The sequence below is a fragment of the Symphalangus syndactylus genome, chromosome 22, assembly GCF_028878055.3.
Source record: "Symphalangus syndactylus isolate Jambi chromosome 22, NHGRI_mSymSyn1-v2.1_pri, whole genome shotgun sequence".
NCBI classification, from domain to species: Eukaryota; Metazoa; Chordata; class Mammalia; order Primates; family Hylobatidae; genus Symphalangus; species Symphalangus syndactylus.
In genome coordinates, this window is record NC_072444.2 from 8,746,887 (window position 1) to 8,765,193 (window position 18,307).

At 39.2% G+C, this 18,307-nt stretch overlaps 1 protein-coding gene across 50 annotated transcripts in view; it reads right to left on the reverse strand.

Annotated features, from left to right (window-relative positions):
- The window catches only part of EPB41 (erythrocyte membrane protein band 4.1), a 230,018-nt gene that overhangs the window by 89,482 nt on the left and 122,229 nt on the right, over nucleotides 1-18,307 (reverse strand). For all 50 annotated transcript variants that reach the window (XM_063631419.1, XM_063631417.1, XM_063631410.1 and 47 more), the window contains 3 exons: nucleotides 9,817-9,859; nucleotides 6,026-6,101; nucleotides 3,329-3,547 (listed from right to left, as the gene is read on the reverse strand). In XM_063631419.1, the coding sequence (XP_063487489.1) occupies nucleotides 3,329-3,351 (23 nt within the window). In that variant the 5' untranslated portion in view covers nucleotides 3,352-3,547; nucleotides 6,026-6,101; nucleotides 9,817-9,859. The remainder of the gene's footprint in view (nucleotides 1-3,328; nucleotides 3,548-6,025; nucleotides 6,102-9,816; nucleotides 9,860-18,307) is intronic.

The window sequence follows — 18,307 nt, forward strand, 5'->3', positions numbered from 1 at the left end:
TAAATATACAAAAAATTAGCCGGGCATGGTGGCTGGCGCTTGTAGTCCCAGCTAGTCAGGAGGCTGAGGCAGGAGAATGATGTGAACCTGGGAGACAGAGCTTGCAGTGAGCCGAGATCGCCCCACTGCACTCCAGCCTGGGCGACAGAGCGAGCCTCCATCTCAAAAAAAAAAAAAAAAAAAAAAAGATGGCCAATTCAGCTCACAACTCAACTGCACAAGTGCTTTTCCCTGAGACAACTGTTGTGCTTCAGTATGCAGCAGAAATGCTTTGTGTGTACTTCCCATCTAATCACACAGAATATTAAATAGAAATGTATTCAAGACTTAATAAAACTAATACTTTTTGTTGCTTCATTAGGAAAATTCTAAGGTAAGCTGGCTTTCTTTTTAACTGCAAGTGCATGCTGGAGAACAATATAATGACTCTCAGTACAGTTTGCTGCAACTGCCTTGATTTGTGCCCCACCCATTTCAACACAGTGAAAAAGGCAAATAACATCTTAGCATTATTACAAAAATAATTTTGACTTCATGGACCCCTTGAAAGAATCTTGAAGATCTCCAGGGTCTATAGACCACCCTTTGAGAACCGTTGTCCTAACTCAAAGGGTGGTTATAAAGATTAAACGTGATGTTGTACATAAAGTGCTTATCGTAGTATCTGGCACATGATAATAGATGCACAATAACTGGCTACTTATTATGATGATTATGTAACAATTCTATAAAGGAGAATCAAGCATTGGATGAGAGACTATAAGTCCTCTCAAACCTGAGATCCTATTATGATCAGATAACCATTAAAACACTCATTAGGCTGGGTGCAGAGGCTCATGCCTGTAGTCCTAGCACCTGGGGGGTCTTGAGGCTGGAAGTTTGAGACCAGCCTGGACAGCACGGTGAGACTACCATCTCTACAAAAAAATTTAAAAATTAGCTGGGCATGGTAGCAAACACCTATAGTCCTAGCTACTCAGAAGGCTGAGGTGAGATGATCATTTGAACCTAGGAGATTGAGGCTGCAGCGAGCTATGATCACACCACTGCACTCCACTCTGGGCAAGAGTGACACTCCATCTCTCTTTAAAAAAAAAAATCAGAGACAGATTTCAAGCACCAATCATAATCTGACATCATCATTTTCTGCGGTTCAGCTCTATGGCAGCAGTAAAATATTTTCTTTTACTATTTTACTGATTGCCTAAAGGTTATATTATAACTAATAAAAATATTTTTAAATTATTAGATAATAAAAATATTTCCCTACAGTATTGACATTCTAATTAATCAAATTATTTTGTTTCTTTCCAGTACTTGCTTTTCTATGTATATATGCATATATTTTTTATATGTCCATATATTTTTATATATGTAAATGCTGAAAATCATAACCAGAATATAAATAAAAGTGCTGCAATCCCAGCACTTCTGGAGGCCGAGGCAGGTGGATCACGAGGGCAGAAGTTCAAGACTAGCCTGGCCAAGATGGTGAAACCCCATCTCTACTAAAAATACAAAAAATTAGCCAGGCGTGGTAGTGGGTGCCTGTAATCCCAGCTACTCGGGAGGCTGAGGCAGAGAATTGCTTGAATCCGGGAGGTGGAGGCTGCGGTGAGCCAATATCACGTCACGGCACTCCAGCCTTGCCAACAGACTGAGATTCCGTCTCAAAAATAAAAATAAAAAATAAAAACAATAAAAATGTATTCAAAGACAATGTAACATGCTTAAGTTATAATCATCAACAAGTTGAAAGTGGTATATTTAGTGATTCCAGACACTGGTACTAGAATAAGTCCAAACTTAAAAAGCAAACGTGCAGTTCTCTTTGGAAATAGTGTGACCCCAAGAGAGATGGGTAACTCCTATAAGACCACTGCTATGTAGGTTGTAGACTTTAAAGTCCTTAGTGTGGTCCTCATGACTGAGGTACCTGAACCTACAGGGGCAATAACGCACCTAGAATTGAGACACCTTAAGTTACAGCTCTCTCATTTGAAGCATCCCAATCCATGCAATCCTATTCCAACTACCCCAAGGAGAACAAGATGGCTCAATGGCTGGAAAGGATACTTTTAACTATCATGGCAAGCCTACCGACACCACTCTTTGGATTTCTCTTTGAGCAGTGTGATCCTTTGGAGCTTTGAAACCTAACTCATGCTAACATAACTTAGGGTACTAATTCAAGGCCAAGGTCAGACTTTCACATTAATATGCTAAGGCAGTTTACAGAACTAAGCTATAGCAAGTCACTCAAGTAACAATGAATGTATGCAGAGGAAGAAACACAAATTATTCTGGCATTTTAATATTAGCTAATATTTACTGAATTTTTTACCATGTGAAAGACATTGTGACATTGTATTCAGTATTTTATACACATTACCTTTCAATGGTGTGATCTCAGCTCACTGCAGCCTTGACCTCCCAGGCTATGCTTCCACCTCAGCTACTTGCCACAGGTGTTCTCCATCATGCCTGGCTAATTTTTAAATTATTTGTAGAGATGAGGTCTTGCTATGTTGCCCAGGCTGGTCCCAAACACTTGGGTTCAAGTGATCCTCCTGCCTCGGCCTCCCAAAGTGCTAGGATTTCAGGTATGAGCCATCGCGCTCAGCCCACAATACCTTTTCTAAACCTAGCAGTCCCCTAGTTTCTCTGAGGTGATAATCTCCATCAGAAATATAAGAAACCTGAGGCTCAGAGAAGTTATAATTGAAAGACCTAAGGTCACAAGGTCGGAACCAAGGTCAAGATTTCAACCCAGCTCAGACTGACTGTAAACTCTTGCTCTTGATCACTTGATAACTCCCAACATTACCAATCATTTTCGTATATAAAAGCAGTATAGTCAGTGAATTTAATAAAGACTTTTAAAAATACTTCCAAGAGTTTCATGCGCCCTCTGAAATCTATCCATGTATAAAGATCTCAAATTAAAAACCCCTGCTCTAAGGATCTCAAGGTACCTAATGCAGCATAATGAGCTTTAAATCTGATAAAAAATAAAAGGTAAGGAAACAAAAATAATAATAGCTGCCATTTGCTGAGCACTGAGCCAGCCACTGTGCTAAGTGCTTTACATATATTCCCTCATTTACTTTTCATCCTACAATGCAATGCCCATTACTCTGATGAGAAAGCTTAGATTAAGAGAGGTTAAGTAACTTGCCCAAAGTCAAACAGTGGAGGAAACTGAGTTCACACTGACTCTTTCTATGGCACCATGATCCCTCTTAGGCAAACACTGAACCAATACCATGTTAAGTGTTTAAACTAATTGCCAAAACAAACACCGAACAAACCCTGGAGACATATTCACCTGTATGACTTATGCAGTTCCATGACCTTCTCTTCAAGTTCCTTGGTCTGATTCGGGGCAAGTTTGAAATCACTAACATAATCCACGCCATGGAGTTCTGGGTCGTAGTCTCCCAGTTCAGACTGGATGGTGTAAGAACCTAATAATGCTAAGGTTGCAAAGGAACAGGGCAGACGTCCTGCAACTATGTCCTGCCGAAGCTGAAGACATAAATAATATCTACAGCCAAAAGAGAAAAAATGTTATGTCAGCAACATCAACAACAAAATATAGAGAGAGAAAAAGGAGAAAAGGGGAGAAAGAAAAAAGGAGAGAGAGAAAAAATAAGGAGACAGAAGAAAAGAAAGCGATTAAGTAAATATGAGATAATACTAATAACTGTTCAATCTAGGTAGTGGGTATATGGTAGTTCACTGCACTATTATTTCTCTCTGTGTGTTTGAAATTTTTACATATTAAAACTTAAAAAAATACTGTAACTATATTGGACACATGTTTAGAAAGAGGAAAGTTTAGAAAAGTCTAAAGGAAGTAATGAAACTAATTTTTTTTTAAGTATACTAAGTACCACAGATATATAAATTATCTCACCTAATCTTCACACACACACACACACACACACACACACACACACAAACTTGTGAGGTGGGTATCATTGCCAGATTATAGATGAGGAAGCAGCTCAGAAGCTTAGTGGGCTCGGTGTCAGGAAGTAATAAAGACTGGCTCCAAAACCAGGCCCTTTCTTTTCTACCACATTGCTATGCCAAGTGTGCAGATATAGTCCTTCATATACAAAGATGACATCACTAACATTTTCACTAGGATATAAATATTCTGGTGTATTTTCTCTCCAAGATGAGTTAAGTCGCATGCAGCCTTCTACATACTATTAGCCACCTTGTAAGACTAATCCCATCTGTGTGCTAAACTGTTGGGAACTGCACAGTTTGCAGTTAAAACAATTCAGTCCAACAAACCAACTGAGTGCCTTACCACGTTCAGACACTTTTCTCTCCATCAGTGTAACGTTTGCACCTATGGCCCTGACTTCCTTACCACGTGTTCTAATTGACTGAGTTGACCAATTCAGACTGTTTTACCAAACAGGAAAGTACTATTAAATTGACAATTCCTAAATTAATTAGAATCATATCTTTGCTTCTAAGATCTTAAATAACATTTTGCTATTAGTCACAACATATATTTTTTTTAAATATCAGAACAATGCCAAATAAGGCACAAAAATTTTAAACTTCTCTAAAATGTAAATAATTAGCAAAGATTTTTAGAAACATGTTTTGTTTTATACATAAGCCTAGACGAAGAAAGACAATTAAGTAGCAATTCCAAAAGACAAATATTACTGTGAAAAAGAAATAACCAAAGGAATTTTTTAAGGCAGAAATCCGGCATCTCAACTTCAAGAATGTACTGAGGATGACTAGACTACAAATAATAAGGAAAAAATGGTATTGACTTTGTATAGAACTTAATATTATCAGATTTTTAAAGAGGTTAGTCTATTCTCTTATTTGAGAGATATGGAAACTATCTAGGCCTAAAGACTATAAATCTGCCTGGAATCAGATAGTTAGCAGCAAAATCAGAAATAGAAAGCAGTTACTCAACAACCAACAGTTTAACAAACATTTGACAAGCATCTCCTATGGATAAGACCCTATGCAAGATGCCATGAATATAAATATGCACAGTAGTACTTTTTATAATCTATTGATTTTCCATTTTCTTTTTTAGTTAATATTTTTATAGAATCCAATAAAAGCCATTTTCTTAAAGACATCAGTAGGCTGTTTTTAAAGAGTACAAGATTTCATAAATTAGGTGGGCTCCAAGGAAGATTCAGTTCAGGGGATCAAGTACTTCATCAAACATTTTTAAAGGGAGATAAGAAGAAATAATAATAACACTTAGACTTTCAGATTTTTGATACCTATAAGAAGGAAGATGGTGGGGCCGGGTGCAATGGCTCAAGCCTGTAATACCAGCACTTTGGGAGGCTGAGGCGGGCGGATCACCTGAGGTTAGGAGTTCGAGACCAGCCTGGCCAACATGGCGAAAACCTGCCTCTATTAAAAATGCAAAAAAAAAAAAAAAAATTAGCAGGGCGTGGTGGCGCACATCCGTAATCCCAGCTACTCGGGAGGCTGAGGCAAAAGAATCGCTCGAACCCAGGAGGCTGAGGTCGCAGTGAGCCAGGATCGCGCCACTGCACTCCAGACTGGGCGACACGAGCAAGACTCCATCTCAAAAAAACAAAAAACAACAACAAAAAGAAGGAACATGGTGGGAAAGGAATATGAAAAGAGACCCCAAAAAACAAAACAAAACAAAAAACAGTAGAGCCATTTTACCACTGTATTTGTGTCTTGCCCTTTTGGAGGGTGCTGGTAGGAGCCCTGCCCACAGCTTGGCATAATATCCATGATAAGCAAGGCCAGTTCCCCAGCCAATTTCCTGATACTTGTGATACAGGTCACAGATACTTAAGGCTTTTAGATTCACTTATTTGTATGCCTGTCTTGAAGTGATGAGAAACTTTCAATCTTAGGCTACTTAATATCACTATTTTTCTTCAGTTCTGAATAGGGAATTAGCAGAGCTTATGGTGGTAAGAATTACTATCTCATCATACACATTACTATATGATAAATTACGTATTTATTACTTATTTACCTTGTTATGTCTTCTGTTAACTGTGCTGGGTCAGGTGGATAAAACTTTACATTAAATGTAAAATTCCAAGGGACACCTATAAAAATAAACACAAAATAATTTTACGTTTATACCTAAGTTTCTAATTGTTGGAAGTACCTCAAAATATTCAAACATTTCTCTTTTTCTTTTTCTTTTTGAGACGGAGTCTCGCTCTGGTTGCCCAGGCTGGAGTGCAGTAGTGTGATCTCGGCTCACCACAACCTCCGCCTCCCAGGTTCGAGCGATTCTTCTGTCTCAGCCTCCTGAGGAGCTGGGATAAAAGACATGCACCACCACGCCTGGCTAATTTTGTATTTTTAGTAGAGACGGGGTTTCTCCATGTTGGTCAGGCTGGTCTCAAACTCTCGACCTCAGGCGATCCGCCTGCCTCAGCCTCCCAAAGTGCTGGGATTACAGGCATGAGCCACTGCGCCCAGCCTACATTTCTCTTTTTCTATTAATACATCTTTAAATATTTTCATGCTTGGTGGATAAAACAATTTTTTAAAAAGAAGAAAGTTGCTTAGATATCACTTAAGGATTTGAGCTAGAGGATCTCATTTTTTGCCCAACTTAATATAATAGTTTGATTTATAAAGGATTAGAACTACATAAACAAGGCTGTGCGCAGTGGCGCATGCCTATCATGCCTCACTTAATGACAGAGATACTCTGAGAAATGCTGGGTCTACAGGCATGTACCACAACACTCAGCTAATTTTCAGATTTTTGGTAGAGATGGGGTCTCCCTGTATTGCCCAGGCTGGTCTCAAACTCCTGGGCTCATGCGATACTCCCACCTCAGTGTCCCAAAGTGCTGGGATTACAGGCATAAACCATTGTGCCTGACCTAAAATTAAGAGATGAAATAAATATATATATATATTGATATGGATAGCACTCCAAATTATGTTAAACAAAAAAGATTGGTTGCATATTTATATTAAAACACACATTCAAGTGTGTGTGTCTATATACATTCAGACCAGCCAGGCATGGTGGGTTACACCTGTAATCCCAGCACTTTGGAGACTGAGAAGGGAGGCTTTCCCAAGTCCAGGAGTTCAAGGCTGCAATGAGCTAGGATTGTGCCACTCCACTCCAGCCTGGGTGGCAGAGTGAAACCCCATCTCTAAAAATACATATACATATTTAAAATATATATCATATATTATTACACTCAGACCATCCCTGGAAAGAACACGTTACCATGGTTGCTTCCAGGAACAAAAACTGCATGACTAGGACAAGGAGAGAAGGGAGGTTTATCTCATACTATACTCATATGTATCTTTCTATTTTATACCACATATTTATAACATCTATTTTAAAAATTAAATTTAAAAACTATGTAATTTTTATTTATTTATTTTTTTTTCACACGAAGTCTCACTCTTGTCCCCCAGGTTGGAGTGCAATGGCGTGATCTCAGCTCACTGCAACCTCCACCTCCCAGGTTCAAACAATTCTCCTGCCTCAGCCTCCCCAGTAGCTGGGATTACAGGAGCCTGCCACCATGCCCAGCTAATTTTTGTATTTTAAGTAGAGACGGGGTTTCACCATGTTAGCCAGGCTGCTCTCAAACTCCTGACCTCAGGTGATCCACCTGCCTCGGCCTCCCAAAGTGCTGGGATTACAGGCATGAGCCACTGCAACCGGCCATACACTTGTATTTTTAAAATGCAAAATTTATATATGCCTAGAAAAAAATATTGCAGATTATATCAGTTTAACAGTGATTATATCCAGAGGACAGGATTTAGAGGACTCTTACCTTCTTCATGATAATTTCCTATAATGTTTAAAATTTCTTACAATGGGTATATATTACTCGCGTGATAAAAAAAAAAAAAAAACTTAAGGGCTGGGTGCGGTGGCTCACGCCTGTAATCCCAACACTTTGGGAGGCCAAGGGGGGTGGATCATCTGAGGTCAGGGGTTCCAAACCATCCTGGCCAACATGGCGAAACCCTGTCTCTACTAAAAATAATATAAAATCAGCCGGGTATGCTGTCACATGCCTGTAATCCCAGCTACTTGGGAGGCTGAGGCAGGAGAATCATTTGAACCTGGGAGGTGGAGGTTGCAGTGAGCCAAAATCACACCATTGTACTCCAGCCTGGGCAATAAGAGCGAAACTCCGTCTCAAAACAAACAAACAAACAAAAAACAAAACAAAACAAAAAAAACTTTAAAAACCCCCCACCTTTGCAATAAATGTCATTCTTCCCTTTGGCTTAAAAAAATGTTTACAATTTGATTTTCTATTAAAGGTTTTGTAAGGTACACGGTGTTTTTGTTTTTTTCCCCATGTTGAAGAAAGCATTTTTATTATTCTGTAATTTTTTTTTTTTCTTTTTTTGAGATGGAGTCTTGCTCTGTCGCCAGGCTGGAGTGCAGTGGCGCGATCTCGGCTCACTGCAACCTCCGACTCCTGATTCAAGCAATTCTCCTGCCTCAGCCTCCTGCGTAGCTGGGATTACAGGCATGCGCCACCACGCCCAGCTAATTTTTGTATTTTTAGTAGAGACGGGGTTTCACCATGTTGGCCAGGATGGTGTAATTTTTTTACCTGAAAAATATTAAGGTTCTTTTTCTTAGCAAGATTTTTTTTTAAATACCCAGGAAGATAATCTTCTAGATATTCTTTTTTACTCGTCACAAACTCTGTTAACTTTTCTCCTAAAGAATCTTCTTGTATAATCATATGTTCTTAATATTTTATATTAAAAGTATTTTCATTGAAAGGAGCAAGGAGTTATATTTTTCTTGTGGTGTCTCAAATATTCTGAATATTTGTTTGCTCTGACTTGCATTTTAAAACAAGCTTTTATAGGTAGAAAGCAAATACAGAGAGTTATCAGTCCAAAAGAGTATTTTGTTTCTTCCGTTAAGAAAACTAAACAATTACAAACAGGGTCTAAAGAAAAACATTTCACCATAACAAAAGTATTTTCTTCTAAGAAACAAATGAAAAGTAAAGTTTGTTTTCAGGTGAGTGTTGAAACTTACTGATCGTGATAAATAACAACTATTTCATTTCCTGGAAGTTTCTTCAAAACTAAACTAAAAGGACAGGTAGTCTTAATTAGCCATTGGGCCTGGGACTGCAAAATACTAATCTACACTTTTTTCAACCCAGAAACATTTATCCCAGGACACCAGTCTGATCAGGGTGTAAAGCGGGACTGTACATTAGAGTTAGAGCTAGGAGCAAAGCCACAATGTCAGAAGGGTCAGTGCAAGCAATTTTTGTCCTTCCATTCTTTTTTTCTTCCACAGTCCTTTATACTGCAGTTTGGAAGAGGACTGTTAAAAGGGATGAAAACAACCATGAAGAGGAAAACATAAAATTTATAATGCAATAGTTCAGAACAATTTAAAAGGAACAGGATACGGCAGCAAACTCCTAGTAGGCAACTGCGGCTTCAGTCACTACCATTTTGAGAACTGACTCCCATATCCTTTTTCTTTTCTCATCTTTGTTCTTTTCCACTTTCTGTTACTCTCAACTCTTCCTATCTTCCCCAACTTGGCCCAGTTGTAAAAAAACAATCAACAAAATCTGACCTACATCTCAATAGTATCCACCTCTGCTATATTTTTCTATTATGGAATCTCCTCCTTCCAGGAGAAGGCTTTATCTCGATTTCAAAGCAATCTGCAGTAGTCAGGATTCTAAAGTGACTGACTCACAGCCAGAAATGGTTGGAAATCCTCTGACCTACTAAAAGAAAGAAAGAACTATAAAAAGAGCTATATCCACTTACCACGAACCTGCTTTTTTATTTCTTTGGCGGAATCCAGCCATGTCTGTAAAAAGGAGAAAAGGCATTCACACAGAGCTCCGAAACACATCAACAACAGACTACTGGAAGCAAGATCACTGACTACCTTCAAATAGTGCCTCCAGACCAACCTGCATTTCCTTTGATAGTCTTTGCATTAATTTCACAAAGCACAGTGATTTTGAGCAGACAAAAAGGGACCCCGACATTTGGGTTGAATATTAGCTCCACTACTTCCTGGCTGAGTGACTTTAGAAATCTGTACCTCAGTTTCCTCATCTATAAAATGAGATATTGGTAGTAGAGCCTACTTCATAGTGTTACTGTGAAGATAAAATGAGTTAATACATGTAAATATATTAGTAAACAGCAAATGCTAAGTAAGCATTGGTTATTTATATTATTCTATAAAGACTAGTAGATAGCTACAACCAGAATTAATTGACAGCATCCACATTTTATTTTCCCCCTCCAACACTGACCTTTAGTCTCCTTCAGTTTTTTCTTTTTCTTTTTTTTTTTTTTTTTTTTTTTTTTTTGAGAAGGAGTCTCGCTCTGTTGCCCTGGCTAGAGTGCATTGGCACAATCTCAGCTCACTGCAACCTCTGCCTCATGGTCAAGCAATTCTCCTGACTCAGCCTCCCAAGTAGCTGGGATTACAGACGCCCGCTGCCACGCCCGGCTAATTTTTGTATTTTTTAGTAGAGATGGGGTTTTGCCAAACATGTTGGCTAGGCTGGTCTTAAACTTTTTTTTTTTTTTTTTTTTTTTGAGACAAGAGTTTCACTCTTGTCGCCCAGGCTGGAGTGCAATGGCGCAATCTCGATTTCAGGCCACTGCAACCTCCACCTCCCAGGTACAAGTGATTCTCCTGTCTCCGCCTCCTGAGTAGCTGGGATTACAGGTGCATGCCACCATGCCCAGCTAATTTTTGTATTTTTAGTAGAGACGGGGTTTCTCCATGTTGGTCAGGCTGGTCTCCAACTCCCGACCTTGGGTGATCTGCCCAGCTCAGCCTCCCAAAGTGCTGGGATTATAGGCATGAGCCCCTATGCCTGGCCAAAGTTTTCTATATCAGCACAGTATTCAGTACATGGCTTGTGCCCAGTTAACGTTTACTGAATGAATAACTATTTTGTTTTCCCGAACTACTCTTGCTCACGCCAATCTTGTCCTTCACTGTTCTCCCATTCCACTTAGAATCTGCACACCACCAGGCTAGGGCTCCTCGACCCATGGTAGACAATGGAAAATAACGGCACTAGAAAAGAACCTCACCATTAACATCTTTCATAGGTCCCTTTGAGAAAAGCTTAAAGACAGAAATTTCTAAATTTCTAGAATTGTTTAAAACACTTTCATGGAATATAAGATACATGTCGAAAAGTACATAAAACATAAGCATAAAGGTCAATAAAATATCAAAGTGAACATATAAGAATTATAACATTACTAGCACCTCAGGAGCCCCTCTCTTGCCTCTTCCTAATACCTCCCCTTCCCTTGTCCAAAAGATTTAAAATTGAATTTCAGTGGCATTTTATTTATTTATTTAGATAGGGTCTCGCTCTGTGGCCCAGGCTGGAGTTTAGTGACGCAATCTTAGTTCTCTGCAACCTCCGCCTCCTGGGTTCAAGCGATTCTCCTGCCTCAGCCTCCCGGGTAGCTGGGATTACAGGCGACCACCACCATGCCTGGCTAATTTTTTTGTATTTTTAGTAGAGATGGGGTTTCACCATGTTGGCCAGGCTGGTCTCGAACTCCTGGACTCAAGTGATCTGCCCACCTTGACCTCCCAAAGTGCTGAGACTACAGGTGTCAGCCACCGCACCCAGAGACAATGGTATTTAGAAAAAAGGAGTAAGGTGTCCACTCCTCACCCTCTACCAACAAGGTCAGAGCATATGGTGACTATCCTATTTGCCCTATTGAAGGAATGGGCTTGAACACCACATTTTTAAAATTGATTATATACTACTTTGACTATTATATAATCATCACAACAGACAATAAACGTAAGAGTGGGGACTAGTTTTCTTTTATACTCCCACCACAATTAAACCAGAAAATTAATATATATAATAAATGCCACATATGATTAAATTGTTCTAAGGTATAAAAATAAGCACATACTTGTTTCAGCCCTGTCAGAAAGGGGTGACTTGGGCGTTTTCTCCTTAGTCTTTCATTTAGACTAAAGAAGGTTTTTAAAAAGTTGCTGTATTTTCAAAGGCAAAGGAAGACTTTAAAAGCACCAACTGAGTTTCATGAAACCTCTGAGAACCTTGGTTTATACCACGCAATCCAGAACTACTATCACTTTTTACCACTCTGGAGTAGATATTTCTTACCATAGAAGACTCACGTTCTCCATTATTTTAAGAGAATCTCCTTAGGTAAGCTGAAGCTGCCAAGTTCCTTCCAGGGATTCTATGAGCCATTCTGAGTCTGTGCTAGAATTTCTACTAACTTGACATAGGGAAGGCAAACGCAGTTGTGTGTCAATCATATAAAGACTCCAGGGTATAAGCTACCACGTAGAACAAATTGTTATTGCTTCAATTATCTACACCTCCAAATCAAAATCAAAAACAAAATCTTCTGGAGATAATAAAAATCAATGTGTACAAGAACAGGTACTTCTATGCTCAATTTAAATTGTTTAGTTCCCAGCATTTTAGTTAGCCAACAAATATTTGAGGAATGCTTCCATGTGCTAAGCACCGTGGTTACAAAAAAAAAAAAAAAAGGATTAAAAACTAGCACTGGTCCTTAGGGAGCTGTCATTCTAATCAGGAGACAAAAACAGAACAATCAGTTTGTTCGAGGAGGTGTGATAATTACAATGATAAAAAATATGTGCTAGTGCTGTGATAGAGCATAGGGTATTCTGAGAGCACAGAGGACATGCACCGAAATGGTTTAGAAGTCAGTTAGGAAATGTTTCTTAATAGAATGTCTGGGGAATCTAAATGGAGTCTTGAAGGACAAATGAGTTAGCCAGGCAAAGAAGAAAACGAAGTAATCAGAAAGGCACAAAAGTATAAAAGTGACTGCAATACACCTGAGTTGCTGCATGTGGTTCAGCATAGCTAGAGCACAAAGGCAAAGAGGAGAGATGTAAAACTGAAAAGAACAGTAAGGACCAGACATGGAGGGAGAGTATTCCATGCTAAGAACTTAGACTTTATCAAGTTCTTAGCAAGCGGGAGCCATTGAAGGATTTAAAATAAAGGAGTGACATCAATTAGAGAAAGCATGACTGTAGCCAGGGTGACCAGAAAAGACGCTGTTGTTGAGAATAACTGTGGTCCAGCAGAATATAATGGTTAAGGGTACAGGCTTTGAAGTCAGACAGTCTTGAATTCCAATCCTGCCTCACCCTCTCTACCATTTAGCAGCTGTGTAACCTTATATAACAGTGTTTCTGAGCCTCAATTTTCTCATATGTATAATCGAGATAAAACTACCAGCCTCACAGAGTTATTGTGGGTTAAATTATTTGATGTATACTAAAAGCACACAGCCAGTATTCAATAAATGGTACCGATATTGATCAAAAGGGTCTGATGGGATAAAGTCTATGGGACAGAGGAAAAAAAAATAGGAGTTAAAGCTATTAGGATTTGTGACTAAGTAAATGGGATGTAGGGGAAGGATGGGCTCATGATGAGGGTTGGTAAGATATAGTGGTAAAGAATAATTCTCAAGTTGCTGGCTTGGGCAACTGGGTGGATGTGGCACTATTCACTAAAACAGGAAATGCACGAAAAGGAACAAATGTTATAAAGGAGAAAAAAATAGCAACAACAAGAAACAACCTACATGTACATCAACAATTGAATGAATAAATTGTAATATATTTAAATAGGTATATTTTTAAAGTATCTTTGGAAATCCAAGTGGAATATTTCAATAGAAAGCTGTATAAGCAGGTCTGGCACTCAGAAAAGAAATTTGGGCCAGATATACATTTGGGCACCTTCCTCATGGAGGTGGTAAATGAACCCGTTAAAGAAGATTTAAAAATCACCCAAGGAGTATGTATTAGAGTGAAAATAAAGGGGGACACTTGGGGAACACTTGCATTTAAGGGATGGAGAGAGAACAAAGAGCTGAGAAGTAAATTGAGGAGAAGAGACTACAGTGGTAGGAGAAAGACAGGGAAGGCTGGTATCACAGTATCTAAAGGAACACGAAGTTTCAAGGAGGGAGTAATTAAGATAATCAATACTGCAAAACAGACAAGTAACATGAGGATAAAACATGTCAGATTTATCTTGGTAAGAGCAGTTTCAGCAGAGCAAGAAGGGCAGAAATCAAAATGCAATGAGTTATATCAAGTGCAGATGAGGACATGGCACAGCTGAAACTTTCGCTCATTACTTGTGAGAGTGTAAACTGGTAAAACCACTACAGAAAACTGTTTGATAGTATCACTAAAGCTGAACATATGCCTTCTCTAAAATCCGTCAGTCTCACACCTAGGAACATGTCCAACAGAAACGTTTACGGTGAGATGTATACCAAAAGGCACCTACAAGAATGTTCCTAGCAGAAGCATTCATAAAAGCCCCAAACTGTAAACAAGCCAAATGTCTATCAATAGTAGAGTACATAAAGTGTGGTGTAGTCAAACAATGAAATATTATACTATACAGTAACGAGGCCGGGAGGCTGAAGCAGGAGGATTGCTTGAGCCAGGGAGGTGGAGGTTGCAGTAAGTCAAGATTGTACCACTGCACTCCAGCCTGCACAACAGAGTGAGACCCTGTCTCAAAAAAAAAAAAAAATTATACAGTAATGAGAATGAACTATTGCTATTTGAAATAGCATGAATGAATCTCAAAAACATCATAATGAATGAAACCAAAGAAACCTGACCTAAGAGAAGACACTGTATGATTTTATTTATGTAAAGTTTAAAAACAGGCTAAAGTGATTGATGGTGACAGACATCAGGATGAATTAACTTTTTTTTTTTTTTAATTCTGTGATAGGGTCTCACTCTGTTACCCAGGCTGGAGTGCAGTGGCACAATCACGGCTCACTGCAACCTCCACCTCTCCGGCTCAAGCAATCCTCCTACCTCTGCCTCCTGAGTAGCTGGGACTACAGGTGCTCACCACCACACCTGGCTAATTTTTTTGTATTTGTAGAGACAGGGTTTCACTATGTCACCCAGGCTGGAGGAAGAAGTTACTTTTGACAGGGAGTTGGGAGGAGTAACAACTGATAAGGGGTTGGAGGTAGTGACTGGAAGGGACACAACAGGGGATTTTAGAGTTCTGATAATGTTCATTTTTCCTATCTTGGGGGCGTTTACACAGATGTGTTTGCTTTTAAAAAATTCTTTGGCCGGGCACAGTGGCTCACACCTGTAATCCCAGTACTTTGGGAGGCCCAGGCGGGCGGATCACGAAGTCAGGAGATCGAGACCATCCTGGCTAACATGGTGAAACCCCGTCTCTACTAAAAACTCAAAAAAATTGGCCGGGCATGGTGACGGGTGCCTGTAGTACCAGCTACTCGGGAGGCTGAGGCAGGAGAATGGCGTGAAGCCGGGAGGCAGAGCTTGCAGTGAGCCAAGATTGAGCCACTGCACTCCAGCCTGGATGACAGAGCGAGACTCTGTCTCAAAAAAAAAAAAATTAAAAAAAAAAAATCTTTGGGATGTATATGTATGATTTACACCTTTCTTGTGTTATGTTAAACTAATATGCAGTAAGGCAATAGAGAATAATATATGCAAACCAATTTCTCAAAGAGTATGGTTACAGCATGGAAGAAAGGGTTAGAGCTAGAGGAAAAAAGCAGGATCTTCAGATGTCCCCTAAAATAGCAATTCTGAATAATCTAGTTCTATTTGAATATTTTCAGTGGTATGGATTCTTTTTGAAGAGTCCATTTTATCAATCATACACTGAGAATGAAATATATTAACATTTTAAGCAGAATTTAAGCTTGTGCATTAAAAAGAATCATATTCCTTCTCTGGCTTAAAAAACAAGTTTCCAAATAATACAGAGATGAAGAGCAGTAATATCCTGATATAGATCTTCATTCATTCAACTGAAGTATTACCCGTCTCCTATGGGTTCTTCTTTCAAAACACCTTCTCACAAGTGGTTTCTTCTACTTGGAATACTCTCTCCCTACTTCTTCATCTGGAAGATTCCTGACTGTCTCTTATAATTCATATCTGTTATTACCTTCTCCAGAAACCCCTTCTGACTCCCCATCTATGTGGGTGTCCATCTTACTGCTATTGCCTAGTCAGTCTGGGAGCTCCATGAGGAAAGAGACTGTCTTTTATAGCTCTGCCCAGCACAAGGCAGGTACTATCTGAACAATAAATGTTTATGAATGAATGAACAAAGGATAGATGAATGATGCTACTGAAGTAAACCAAGATAGATTAATAAAGTTTCAACTAGAGAAATAGCGTTTAAAGAGGTAAAATGAATAGGAGCAGATATAGTTTGGATGTGCATCCCCACCCAAATCTCATGTCAAATTGTAATCCCTAGTGTTGGAGGTGGGGCCTGGTGGGAGATGACTGGATCATGGGGGTAGATTTCCCCCTTTGGTGTTGTTCTCGTGGTAAGAGTTCTCACAAGATCTGGTTGTTTCAAAGTATGTAGCATCCCACCCTCTCTTCCTCCTGCTCTGGCCATGTAAGACGTGCCAGCTTCCCCATAGTTCTTCGCCATGATTCTAAGTTTCCTGAGGCCTCCCCAGAAGCTGATGCCACCATGCTTCCTGTACAGCCTGCAGAACTATGAGCCAATTAAATCTCTTTTCTTTATAGGTATTTCTTTATAGCAGTGCAAGAACAGACTAACACCTTTCATATCTTCAGCACATTTACAACCTTAGGTCATAATGTTTTAAAACAAGAACTCCATTCCCTGAGTTAGTCATCAGCTACCCTTATATGGAGGTCCTAAAACCCCCACACATACACATAAGAGATTTATACAAATCCTTGTCCTTTGAGGTAAAAGACTTTTCTACAGTTCCAGAAGTCTATCTGTCTTAACTCAAGGAATAACCATTACTTATGCTGCTGTTAGGATGTTGACTTCAAATCACTGCTCCAAGTTATGTTATAGAAACTCTAGAGCACAGGTAATTCTAGGTCTCATTCCTTAAGTACTAAGTTAAAACACAAAAAATAAAAAACAAAACCCCAAAAAACTACATTTAAATTCACTAGAGGTGTTGACCCAAATCTCTGTAGCAAAAGACAAGATAATAAATGCAGCCTTCCTACTCTGCAAGTGTATTTACAAAATTCCCCTTCGTCTTTCTAATTTGCCAGACAATAAAGATACAACCGTGACTGCCACTTGCCTTCAAGGCCAGTCATGAATCAATGAGAAACAATCAATCCTTTCAGATGACTATAAACTAAATTATTCATACTCTTTATTTAATAGTCACTCCATTGGTGTTTGCTCTTTACCTGTGAAGGTGAGCAAAAGACTTCTCTTTTTACTGATGATCTTTTCAGAGCTGATTATCTGACTCTAAAGGCAAGAAAATTCATCTACACAGAAAATGGATGGAAAAAGACAATGACTATATACCATTGAATTGAATGTAGTCCTAATTTAAAATTCTCATTATTTACCAGAAGAGCACAAGTTTTCTGCTTAGAGATGAAATTTGGAGGGAGGGGGAATTAATGTGACTTTTCTCCCAAGGAAAAAATCCTTGATTCATTAGTAAATAATTCTAAGCAGGAATAAAATATAGGAAGCAACTATTTAACTGACAATTTTGATTCATAGTGGCAATAAATCTCTCACAGAGCTATAGAAGTTTGCTTCTGGGCTGGGCGCAGTGGCTCATGCCTGTAATTCCAGCACTTTGCGAGGGCGAGGCAGGTGGATCACCTGAGGCCAGGAGTTCAATACCAGCCTGACCAACATGGTGAAACCCTGTCTCCACTAAAAATACAAAAATTAGCTGGGTGTGGTGGTAGGCGCCTGTAATCCCAGCTACTTGGGAGGCTGAGGCATGAGAATCACTGGAACCTGGGAGGTGGAGGTTGCAGTGAACTAAGATGGCACCACTGCACTCCAGCCTGAAAGAAAAAGAAGTTTGCTTCTTACTGCTTTTCCACTCTTGCCAGACCCTGGCAATAGGCCCATTATCATGCAGTCAGTAGGAAAAGTGAACAAGCAAGCCACTCCACATGAGGGAAAACTTTCCTCCCTGCTAATTGTACTCAACTGTCTACAAACAAAGCACAAAGCTCTTAATGACAGAAGTTACATATACAAAGGACAAATCTCTATATACACAAAAAGAAGACACCAGAGAATGGAAAGAAGAGAAAAAAGTTGTCTCTCATGGTATTATGGCTCACATTTTTTTTTCTACAACATAAACTAATTCTGTAGAGGAAACAAAAAAACTACAGATGAAATGTAAAAATCAAGGAAAGGAGTAAAAAGCTAAGGAA